Source organism: Borostomias antarcticus, assembly GCF_949987555.1.
Source record: "Borostomias antarcticus genome assembly, chromosome: 24".
Lineage (NCBI taxonomy): Eukaryota > Metazoa > Chordata > Actinopteri > Stomiiformes > Stomiidae > Borostomias > Borostomias antarcticus.
This window is the reverse complement of record NC_140257.1, coordinates 17,763,846-17,775,910: the sequence shown is the minus strand read 5'-3', so window position 1 is coordinate 17,775,910 and position 12,065 is coordinate 17,763,846. Positions and strand designations below refer to the sequence as shown.

At 49.7% G+C, this 12,065-nt stretch overlaps 1 protein-coding gene across 1 annotated transcript in view; it reads right to left on the bottom strand.

Moving 5' to 3' along the window:
• Positions 1 to 8,248, bottom strand: part of LOC311325629 (histone-lysine N-methyltransferase PRDM9-like) — a gene marked incomplete at its 3' end in the record, with an annotated part of 14,912 nt that extends 6,664 nt beyond the window's left edge. The window contains exons 1-5 of the mRNA XM_084458350.1: positions 8,192 to 8,248; positions 8,030 to 8,084; positions 7,573 to 7,666; positions 2,528 to 2,650; positions 2,027 to 2,164 (exon numbers count right to left, since the gene is read on the bottom strand). Coding sequence (XP_084314476.1) covers positions 2,027 to 2,164; positions 2,528 to 2,650; positions 7,573 to 7,666; positions 8,030 to 8,084; positions 8,192 to 8,226 — 445 coding nt within the window. The 5' untranslated portion in view covers positions 8,227 to 8,248. The remainder of the gene's footprint in view (positions 1 to 2,026; positions 2,165 to 2,527; positions 2,651 to 7,572; positions 7,667 to 8,029; positions 8,085 to 8,191) is intronic.
• Between the last annotated feature and the right edge of the window lie 3,817 nt (positions 8,249 to 12,065).

The following is a 12,065-nucleotide window of genomic DNA, read 5'->3' as shown; positions in this document are numbered from 1 at the left end:
TAGATAAGAGAGATGATGGATACTTACTTGATCCGGAGGGACATTTAAAACACAGCAGCAGTGAAGTGATAGTCTAGTGATAGTCTACTACTGAGAGCTGTCACTGTGCTAATGGAGGTAGTGCAAATGTTAGGTGCAAATTAACAGTAGGCTACAGGTATTGCAAATGTAAGGGGATTAAAAAGTAACAACAATGCAAGAATAACTATTAATGTGGACAATATAAAATACTAATTTGCATATTGTTTTTTTTATAGAGAAGAACGACAATCAATATTTTGAACTCAGAAATTGTATTCTTTGTCACACAGACTTTCTAGGCTGACAGATGAAGATTTTCAGAAGGCAGAGGACTTCATCAGTGTGATGAGAGTTCTCTTCACGTCCACGCTCTGCGTTTCTACTGAAAAGAACCCAACATGCAGTCAGATCCTGCCAATTCTCCAAAAGCTAGAGGTGCATTTTACTGCGGAAGAGGGAGACACAGTATTTGTATCCAACCTTAAGAAGCAAGTTTGGGCAAACCTGTCCAAGCGGTACCAGGTAAATGACTGAGGCGGCTATAAAGAAATGAATGAAGAATAAATGAAATAATTCTATTCCTGTGACTTAATCGTATATTTAAAGAATATTTATGTTTTGCAGAGTGATGACATCAGGAGCTTTCTTGAAGTGGCCACTGCATTAGATCCACGTTTCAAACAAAAGATGGACAATAGTGCCGCTGTCTGGGACCGGATCAAGGGAAAGCTGACTGACTCTGAGCAGGTGAAATGTCATTCATGTACAAATATATACTGTCTCCTCTTCAGTTATTAAAATGTTTGATCCACAGTAAATGCCAATTATTTTCTCTGTAGACAACAGAGGATGATCATGGAGAAGGTGGTGGTGTCACACTCTCAATGCGGTCCGAGAAAAGGCATGAGAATGAGGACGGAGTGGAGAGCGAGGAAGAGGAGAATGTAAGTATGATAGCTGACATTTGATGGGTTCTTAATCTTAATAATGATCTATGTCTTTAATGGATGTTTTAACTTTTTTTTGTGATAACCCTATTCTTTGTTTGTTTGTTTGTTTTGCAACCACCTCCCTGCAAAGGTCCCAGAAAGTCTCCGCTGGAGGAGCTTTTTGCTGATGAGGATGCACTAAAGATGTCGTCACAGCAGAGGTGGAAGTCCGTCCAGGACCAGGCAGAGAAGGAGATGCAGATGTATACAGATACGCCACCAACCGTGATGTCTGATGACCCTGCTGCCTGGTGGGGGAACCAGCGAATGACTTATCCTCTCCCGTCAGACATGGCCTTTTCATATGTGTGTGTCCAGGCCTCCTCTACTCCTAGTGAACGAGTGTTCTCCACTGCGGGAGACACAATCTGTGCTGAACGCTCGCGCCTACTGCCTGAGAACGCAGATATGCTTATTTTTCTCAACAAGAACTGTTTTTAATTTAGGGAGTGTTTCTACCTGCTAGCCTGGACTAGGGTGTGTTTTGCTGTGTGTTTGCTCTTTGGATATTCTACACCAGGTCAGCCTGTCAGTGGGATTATTACAAATAGATGTTTACAAAAGATTATTACAAATAAATGTTTCTTCTGTGAAATAAGCGTGCAGCCTGTTTTGACCCCACCTATCAAAGAATCGGAATCGAGAATCGTTAAGAACCGGAATCGAAATGAAGAATCGGAATCGGAATCGTTAAAATCCAAACGATTCCCAACCCTACTGAGGAGAGAGACTGAGGAGAGAGACTGAGGAGAGAGACTGAGAGAGAGAGATAAACAGAGAGAGAGACTGAGGAGAGAGATAGAGACTGAGGAGAGAGACTGAGGAGAGAGAGAGAGACTGAGGAGAGAGATAACCAGAGAGAGAGAGACTGAGGAGAGAGATAAACAGAGAGAGAGACTGAGGAGAGAGAACCAGAGAGAGAGAGACTGAGGAGAGAGATAACCAGAGAGAGATACTAAGGATTGGTAAACAGAGAGAAATAGAGAAAGACAGAAAAGAGAGAGCAGCTCTCTTACAGAGGTAGTGGTCATCTTCTGGCTCCTTCTGCTCAGTGTCGTTGACTCTGGCTCTGTCTCTCAGGTTCCTCGCTCTGCGGTATAGGTTCACCTCTGACCTCTGGTTCACCTCTGACCTCTGCTTCATCTCTAACACATCTGACGCACACACACACACACGCACACACACGCACACACACGCACACACACGCACACACACAGAGAGACAGACACACGTTACATGGGGTTAACATGCCACACACACAGGGTTTTCATGTCACTCAGTGAAACTGACAAGAGTACACTCACACACCCCACTAACACTAACAGTATAACGCTGCAACTTGGGGAGATGCGTAGAAAACAACACAGAAACACCTTTGAGAGGACAGGGATCCCAGGCCGACACCGTCAGCATAACATTACACTACAGTAGTGACTACTACTACAGTACTATTAACACACAATAGCCTCCTACTATAGTACTACTCTACTAGTACTACTTGTACTCTGTATGCGTACGTTGAGAGGGTGTCTCCAGATGAGGGGTCCACTCCACCCAGTCACTGAGCCCAGGAAGGGGGGGCAGGTCCGCCATCTTGGATCCACCTCGTTGCATGAAGGCTGGGGCTGTCGACTTCAGACCTGCAACACACAGGGAGGAGAGGGAGGGGGAGGAGAGAGAGATGGAGGAGGAGAGAGATGGAGGAGAGGGAGGGGGAGGAGAGAGATGGAGGAGGAGAGAGATGGGGAGGAGAGAGAGATGGAGGAGGAGAGAGATGGAGGAGAGGGAGGGGGAGGAGAGAGAGATGGAGGAGGAGAGATGGGGAGGAGAGAGAGATGGAGGAGGAGAGAGAGATGGAGGAGGAGAGAGATGGGGAGGAGAGAGAGATGGAAGAGGAGAGATGGAGGAGAGAGATGGAGGAGAGAGAGATGGAGGAGGAGAGAGAGATGGAGGAGGAGAGAGAGAGAGATGGAGGAGGAGAGAGAGATGGAGGAGGAGAGAGAGATGGAGGAGAGAGATGGAAGAGGAGAGAGATGGAGGAGAGAGAGATGGAAGAGGAGAGAGAGATGGAGGAGAGAGATGGGGAGGAGAGAGAGATGGAAGAGGAGAGAGAGATGGAGGAGAGAGATGGGGAGGAGAGAGAGATGGAGGAGGAGAGAGATGGAGGAGGAGAGAGATGGAAGAGGAGAGAGATGGAGGAGGAGAGAGAGATGGGGAGGAGGAGAGAGAGATGGAAGAGGAGAGAGAGATGGAGGAGAGAGAGATGGAGGAGGAGAGAGAGATGGGGAGGAGAGGGAGGGGGAGGAGAGAGAGATGGAGGAGGAGAGAGATGGGGAGGAGAGAGAGATGGAGGAGGAGAGAGATGGAGGAGAGAGAGATGGAGGAGGAGAGAGATGGAGGAGGAGAGAGATGGAGGAGGAGAGAGATGGGGAGGAGAGAGATGGGGAGGAGAGAGATGGGGAGGAGAGAGAGATGGAGGAGGAGAGTTGGAGGAGGAGAGAGAGATGGAGGAGGAGAGAGAGATGGAAGAGGAGAGAGAGATGGAAGAGGAGAGAGAGATGGAGGAGGAGAGAGAGATGGGGAGGAGAGAGATGGGGAGGAGAGAGAGATGGGGAGGAGAGAGAGATGGAGGAGAGAGAGATGGGGAGGAGAGAGAGATGGGGAGGACAGTGTTGTGGAAAACTATATTTTTTAGATATTCTTTTGAAATGTGTCCATCTACCAGTGCAGCCTTGAGTCGGACACTCATTTGTCCTTCTTTTGAGGTCATCCCTACACAGTACTTGAGGTCTAACAAATGATTGGATGAAAGCAGAGTCAACTAGCTAAACGGTATTTCATTGGTTAAATAAAGGTATCATTATTATCCATGTGCTTGTTTCCACCACGTGATGGGAAGCACAGCCCCAGACCTGGTGCAGGGCGCTCTACTATTCAGGGCTAGAAGCCTCATACCGCCCTGCCAGGGACCAGTCATTGAGCCCATATCTGTACTCACTCTGTCAGCAGTAGCATGTCTACAGATACTAGTATTTCATTAGTCACCGAAGGGAAGAACGTTCTGGAAAGGTGAAAGCCTTTTCTCCAAGATGGCTACACGTGCAGCCCCTCACATTTTATACTGTCTAAAACACACTGTATTGCACTTCAATAGCACATATCCACAGATATATCCACTCACCTGACTTCACCACCCTGATCACATGACCTCTCTCCAAGATAGAGTCACAGCCTTTGAGATCACGTGATCAGGGTGAAGCCAGGCTAGTGGACATCAGTGGATGTGTTCTAGTCCAACAGAGGTCATCAGGTGCTGGACTTTGCTATCTGAGGTAGGAGGTGCTGGCGTTTTTCAGCAGGCAGATTGCTTTTTGGCACTTGTAGCAATTAGTCTGCTGGCCGGTGGGTGAGGAGCAGTTATTCTACAGACAGCAGTCTCCTCCTCCCGGTGATGGATAGACTGGGTCTCTGATATGATGCCTGTTCCTCTCTGGTCTGCTGAGTCCCTCGGTCTCCTCCCTGTCTGGTCTCTCTCTGGTCTCTCTCTGGTCTGAGTCCCCAGGTCTCCTCCCTGTCTGGTCTCCCTGTCTGGTCTCTCTCTGGTCTGCTGAGTCCCCAGGTCTCCTCCCTGTCTGGTCTCTCTCTGGTCTGCTGAGTCCCCAGGTCTCCTCCCTGTCTGGTCTCTCTCTGGTCTGCTGAGTCCCCAGGTCTCCTCCCTGTCTGGTCTCCCTGTCTGGTCTCTCTCTGGTCTGCTGAGTCCCCAGGTCTCCTCCCTGTCTGGTCTCCCTGTCTGGTCTCTCTCTGGTCTGAGTCCCCAGGTCTCCTCCCTGTCTGGTCTCCCTGTCTGGTCTCTCTCTGGTCTGCTGAGTCCCCAGGTCTCCTCCCTGTCTGGTCTCTCTCTGGTCTGAGTCCCCAGGTCTCCTCCCTGTCTGGTCTCTCTCTGGTCTGAGTCCCCAGGTCTCCTCCCTGTCTGGTCTCTCTCTGGTCTCTCTCTGGTCTGAGTCCCAGGTCTCCTCCATGTCTGGTCTCTCTCTGGTCTCTCTCTGGTCTGAGTCCCAGGTCTCCTCCCTGTCTGGTCTCTCTCTGGTCTCTCTCTGGTCTGAGTCCCCAGGTCTCCTCCCTGTCTGGTGTCTCTCTGGTCTCTCTCTGGTCTGAGTCCCAGGTCTCCTCCCTGTCTGGTCTCTCTCTGGTCTCTCTCTGGTCTGAGTCCCCAGGTCTCCTCCCTGTCTGGTCTCTCTCTGGTCTGAGTCCCAGGTCTCCTCCCTGTCTGGTCTCTCTCTGGTCTCTCTCTGGTCTGAGTCCCAGGTCTCCTCCCTGTCTGGTCTCTCTCTGGTCTGAGTCCCCAGGTCTCCTCCCTGTCTGGTCTCTCTCTGGTCTCTCTCTGGTCTGAGTCCCCAGGTCTCCTCCCTGTCTGGTCTCTCTCTGGTCTGAGTCCCCAGGTCTCCTCCCTGTCTGGTCTCTCTCTGGTCTCTCTCTGGTCTGAGTCCCAGGTCTCCTCCCTGTCTGGTCTCTCTCTGGTCTCTCTCTGGTCTCTCTCTGGTCTGCTGAGTCCCCAGGTCTCCTCCCTGTCTGGTCTCTCTCTGGTCTCTCTCTGGTCTGAGTCCCCAGGTCTCCTCCCTGTCTGGTCTCTCTCTGGTCTCTCTCTGGTCTGAGTCCCCAGGTCTCCTCCCTGTCTGGTCTCTCTCTGGTCTCTCTCTGGTCTGAGTCCCCAGGTCTCCTCCCTGTCTGGTCTCTCTCTGGTCTGAGTCCCAGGTCTCCTCCCTGTCTGGTCTCTCTCTGGTCTCTCTCTGGTCTGAGTCCCCAGGTCTCCTCCCTGTCTGGTCTCTCTCTGGTCTCTCTCTGGTCTGAGTCCCCAGGTCTCCTCCCTGTCTGGTCTCTCTCTGGTCTCTCTCTGGTCTGAGTCCCAGGTCTCCTCCCTGTCTGGTCTCTCTCTGGTCTCTCTCTGGTCTGAGTCCCAGGTCTCCTCCCTGTCTAGTACACAGCAGAGCTCAGACAGGTCTGGCACACTTGACCTGTTGCAGGTTATGAGATCAAATCAATTACCATTACAGTTAGACCAACTTTAATAATCCCCAGGGGGCATTACAGCAGCAAGAACAACAGAGAAGGGAAGAACAGATCAGTGATTAAACATATAGGCTACATAAGAAATAGGGCATTACAACAAATAAATAGCAACAATAATAGTACCCTAAAATAGTCAAAACAAAATGTCTACCTTTTTCCAAGATATTCCCATCTTGATTAAAAAAAAACATTCTTTAACTCATAATTGTTTATCTGGAATAATACAATTAGCAAGAGTTCCCTTCAGAGACCTGAACAGAGTCCTGTTTTCCCTCTACACTACATCTCTGGGCTCTGTCATTCGCTCGCATGGCTTCTCCTGTCACTGCCATGCCGATGACACCCAACTGGTTCTGTCATTTCCCCCTTCTGATACAGAAGTGGAGACACGCATAGCTGGGTGCTTGGCTGACATTTCGGAGTGGATGACGACACATCACCTCAAGCTCAATCTGGACAAGACTGAGCTGCTGTTCCTCCCGGGGAAGGGCTGCCCACCAGGACCTGGCCATCACCATTGAAGACACAGTGGTGACCCCGACTCGGACTGCGAGGAATCTGGGTGTGACCCTGGATGACCAACTGTCATTTTCCTCACATGTCACATCCGTCACACGCTCCTGCAGATTCATGCTCTACAACATCAGGAGGATTCGCCCTTTCCTCACTAATTAAACGGCGCAGGTACTCATCCAGGCCCTGGTCATCTCCCGCCTGGACTACTGCAACTCCCTCCTCGCGGGGGCCCCGGCGTCAGCCATTAAACCTCTGGAACTTGTCCAGAAAGCTGCTGCTCGCCTGGTGTTCAACCACCCCAAATTCTCCCACACAACTTCCCTCCTCCGTTCCCTACACTGGCTCCCTGTAGCGGCTCGCATCCAGTTTAAAACTCTGGCGCTAACCTACAGGGCAATGAAAGGAACAGCCCCCTCCTACCTCCAGGCCATGGTCAAACCCTACATCCCCTCCCGACCGCTACGCTCTGCTACCTCAGGGCGACTGGTTTCCCCGTCACTCCGAGGCTCCTGCGGTCGATCGACACGGTCACGGCTCTTCTCTGTCCTGGCCCCGCAGTGGTGGAATGAGCTGCCCACTGATGTCAGGACAGCAGAGTCGCTGCCCATCTTTCGTCGCAGGCTCAAAACTCATCTCTTCAAGAAGTACTACAACAATCCTCCCACCTAAGCACTTATTATATTATATTGCACTGTACTTTAGATTGTGATTCTTGCACTTTGCCTTCAGCACTAGATTATGCTCTTAGTCACTTGTTTGTTTTAGAAAGAAGATGCACTTGTGAGTTCTGGCAAGTAGTAGTACATTGGCTCTTCCTACGTTAAATGCAATTATTGTTAGTCGCTTTGGATAAAAGCGTCTGCTAAATGACTGTAATGTAATGTAATGAACAACTTTTTGGCCTAGCCCTTCCTAACTTGATGTATTATTACTGGACATGTAGTATTAAGATGATGTTACTGGACTGTAGGAGACCTACCTGGTAAACCTGAGGCCTGGGTGTGAATGGAGTCGGTCACTACGGTCAAGCAGTCGCAGGATGGACAGAGACGATGAGCTTTTACCTGTTTATTCTGAGTGGAAAACACAATAAAACACTGGTCTTCCACGAGTCTGCAATTCCTCTGGGGCTCCTGCAGTCAAGCGCTACTGCTCTGCTTTCTCTCTCCAACATCAGGATCAGTTGTTTACAGAAAGAACACATTTCCTTCAAACATTACAAACACATTATTATTATTATTATTATACTGCTCTGCTTTCTCTCTCCAACATCAGGATTGTTTACAGAAAGAACACATTTCCTTCAAACATCACAAACACTTTATTTTGAACAATAACGAAGCTACCGCTACTGCTCTGCTTTCTCAGAACTTACAGAGAGCACATGGATGAATTTAGAAATCTGAGAATCTATTTACATATTTGAAGCAACATACCTCAGTGGAAGCCACACAAAAAATAAAACACTTGTCTTCCAGATGTCTGCAATTCCTGTGGAAAAATAAAAAGACCCATTTTCCCATGCGGCCTCGTCTGAGCAACCAGAACGCGGGATGCAACGCTGCCAGCCAGGAAACACAAACGGGCTATAAACTTACAATCCAGTGGACAAAACTTCATCACCAGAAATCATCACAGTGTGTAGCAAAACAAATAGTAGCTATGCAATGCATCAGTGTTCCTAACCTCAATTACGGGGTTTTCCACACAGATAATAAAATACAAGGATCATTTTACACGACGCACACAGGCCTTCCTCATGCAGCCAAGCCTACTACGGCAACTCCACAAGGACAAAACACACTCGTAGACCTGCAGTACACCATAACTCCAAAGGGGGCTCCACAACAACTAACACTGCTAGGGCTGCTCAATTACAGCTAAACTCACATAACCAATAGTATATTTCTAACTCTGTTACACAGGTTATATGCCTGTCTGTTTAATCTAGGATCTGTAATGTGTGCCCCTTCTCTCCCCTCTCTAAACCAGCTTAGCTCTAGCCCAGTGCTCTATCACTCACACACAATCTTGCAAGAAGTCATTTCAAGATGCACAAAACATCGGTGCACTCCCCCATCCTCCCTCTCTCTCTGGTTGTACCTTTGGGGGTTGGTCCTCAAACGGTACGTAGGGTAGGGGAGGGTAGGGTAGGGCAGGTTAGGGCATGTAGGGTAGGGTAGGGTACGTAGGATAGGGGAGGGTAGGGTAGGGCAGGTTAGGGTATGTAGGGTAGGGTAGGGTAGGGTAGGGGAGGGTAGGGGAGGGGAGGGTAGGGTAGGGTAGGGTAGGGTAGGGTAGGGTAGGGGAGGGTAGGGGAGGGTAGGGTAGGGTAGGGCAGGTTAGGGTATGTAGGGTAGGGGAGAGTAGGGTAGGGGAGGGGAGGGTAGGGCAGGTTAGGGTATGTAGGGTAGGTTAGGGTACGTAGGGTAGGGGAGGGTAGGGTAGGGCAGGTTAGGGTATGTAGGGTAGGGTAGGGTATGTAGGGTAGGGTAGGGTATGTAGGGTAGGGTAGGGTAGGGCAGGTTAGGGTATGTAGGGTAGGGTAGGGGAGGGTAGGGTAGGGTAGGGCAGGTTAGGGTATGTAGGGTAGGGTAGGGCAGGTTAGGGTATGTAGGGTAGGGTAGGGTAGGGTAGGGTAGGGCAGGTTAGGGTATGTAGGGTAGGGTAGGGTAGGGTAGGGGAGGGTAGGGTAGGGCAGGTTAGGGTATGTAGGGTAGGGTAGGGTAGGGGAGGGTAGGGTAGGGTAGGGCAGGTTAGGGTAGGGTAGGGTAGGGTACGTAGGGTAGGGGAGGGTAGGGTAGGGCAGGTTAGGGTATGTAGGGTAGGTTAGGGTATGTAGGGTAGGGGAGGGTAGGGTAGGGCAGGTTAGGGTATGTAGGGTAGGGTAGGGTAGGGCAGGTTAGGGTATGTAGGGTAGGGTAGGGTAGGGTAGGGGAGGGTAGGGTAGGGCAGGTTAGGGTAGGGGAGGGTAGGGCAGGTTAGGGTATGTAGGGTAGGGTAGGGCAGGTTAGGGTATGTAGGGTAGGGGAGGGTAGGGCAGGTTAGGGTATGTAGGGTAGGGGAGGGGAGGGTAGGGCAGGTTAGGGTATGTAGGGTAGGGTAGGGTAGGGTAGGGTACGTAGGGTAGGGGAGGGTAGGGTAGGGCAGGTTAGGGTATGTAGGGTAGGGTAGGGTACGTAGGGTAGGGTAGGGTAGGGTAGGGTAGGGTAGGGTAGGGGAGGGTAGGGTAGGGCAGGTTAGGGTATGTAGGGTAGGGTAGGGTAGGGGAGGGTAGGGTAGGGCAGGTTAGGGTATGTAGGGGAGGGTAGGGGAGAGTAGGGTATGTTAGGGTATGTAGGGTAGGCTAGGGGAGAGTAGGGTACATCTATTTATAATCTGTATGTTGATGGTGAGTTTGGATCGTTGGACCTTGGAGAGGAAGTGACTGGAGATCAATGGGAGGCAGTGGTTGACTGAACACATCTCCTCCCTTGAGCCAGGCACAACTTAAAGGACTACTTTGGTATTTAGCACCATAATCCCTGTTATTTACGATCATACACAACGGTCCATATCTAAATGTTGATGAACTGTGCACTCTTGAGATATTAGTGCTCAGTGCTCATGTCACAGCTAAGTACCCCATGGATCTCGGTGGCATATACTATGTCACTTCCTTCATTTTAGATTCCTTGCCGTCAAAGCGGAGGTCAGGGGAGCGTAGCCAATGAAAAGGATGGGGGCGGGGCTTAGGAGATAGAGGAGGGAAGGGCGGGGCTAAAGGAGGTAAACAGAAGTCAAACGTCAGTCCCAACCTCTTATTGTTTAGAATGAACACATGAGCTTTGAACTTTCATTTAAAATGTTAGAAATAAATGAAAATGGAGAAGGAACACCTCTAGAGACAGACAGACAGACAGACAGACAGACAGACAGACAGACAGATAGATAGATAGATAGATAGATAGATAGATAGATAGATAGATAGATAGATAGATAGATGGATAGATGGATAGATGGATAGATAGATAGATAGATAGATAGATAGATAGTTTGGCATTTCATCAGTGTGAAATCACAGCAAAAGGTTGGAAATCCCCAGCAGGCAACGGCAAAGAACAGTGTGCTGCTCCAACAGACTGGTAGAACATCCTCAGCAGCCTGCTACACACATCAAAGACCTGAGCCTCCTGAGGAAGAACAGTCTGCTCTGTCCTTTCCTGTAGAGGCCTCAGTGTTGTCAGTCCAGTCCAGTGTGTTGTTCAGGTGCACTCCCAGGAACTAGTAAGAGTCCTCTTGGATGGTAATGGGGGCTGGAGGCCTCCTCTTGTGCTCTCATGCTGCGCTTCTTGCCTATATGACCCTCAGAAACGAGCAGGCAAGGCAACATGCAAGATGAAGGGGCGGCCATCATGGCCTGTCTGCACAATGTCTACAGGCTGGTTTTGCAGCTGGTCATCAGTCTGAATAAACATTCACCTAAACTTCATCTGTCCCTGACTTAACTTGATGGAGGTTTGCTCAGGAGAACAGAGCTTCTCAGTGTTTATGAGCATTGAGAAAACACTCAGAGTCTTTGGGACAATGGACTGATGGGGAGGACTTTTCCACTGAGTGACTTCACCATGTAGATTGCCAAGGAAGCTGTTCAATGTGAACAATCAACATGAATTGGTTTTGAGTTTTAGAATCTCAGTGTTATGGTCAGTCCAGGGTTGGATACTGAGGGGGGGTCAGTCCAGGGTTGGATACTGAGGGGGGGTCAGTCCAGGGTTGGATACTGAGGGGGGGTCAGTCCAGGGTTGGATACTGAGGGGGGGTCAGTCCAGGGTTGGATACTGAGGGGGGGTCAGTCCAGGGTTGGATACTGAGGGGGGGTCAGTCCAGGGTTGGATACTGAGGGGGGGGCAGTCCAGGGTTGGATACTGAGGCGTTCCCCGTTGTCTAGCCAGGGATGACATTGCTTGTGATGTGGATGAGGTGATGTCAGACCCTGACAGAAGGCGGGATCCAGAAACCATCCACCTCATCACTTACAATTCTATCTTTTGTTTACCACTGCAATCTAATTATTTGTTGCCAAGATTGTATTGATTACTGTACTGTAATTCTACTTTTCTTTATTGTAAAAACCTGCAATAGTATGAGCCATATATGTTTTTTTCTGGGGCGGCTGTAGCTCAGTTGGTAGAGCCGGTCGTTCAGTGATCGAAGGGTCAGTGGTTCGAATCCCAGCTCAGACTGTCCACATGTCAGTGTCCTTGAGCAAGACACCTAACCCCAAAATTGCTCCCAATGAGCAGGTTAGCACCTTGCATAGCAGCTGCCGCCATTGGTGGGTGAATGAGAGGTCATTGTAAAGCGCTTTGAGTGCCGCTAAGGTGGAAAAGCGCTATATAAGTGCCGTCCATTTACCATCATTTACCATATTTCTGAAGCCTCTCTATTTTGGTGCTGATTGAAATGTGAGTAGATGTACTGGAACAATCT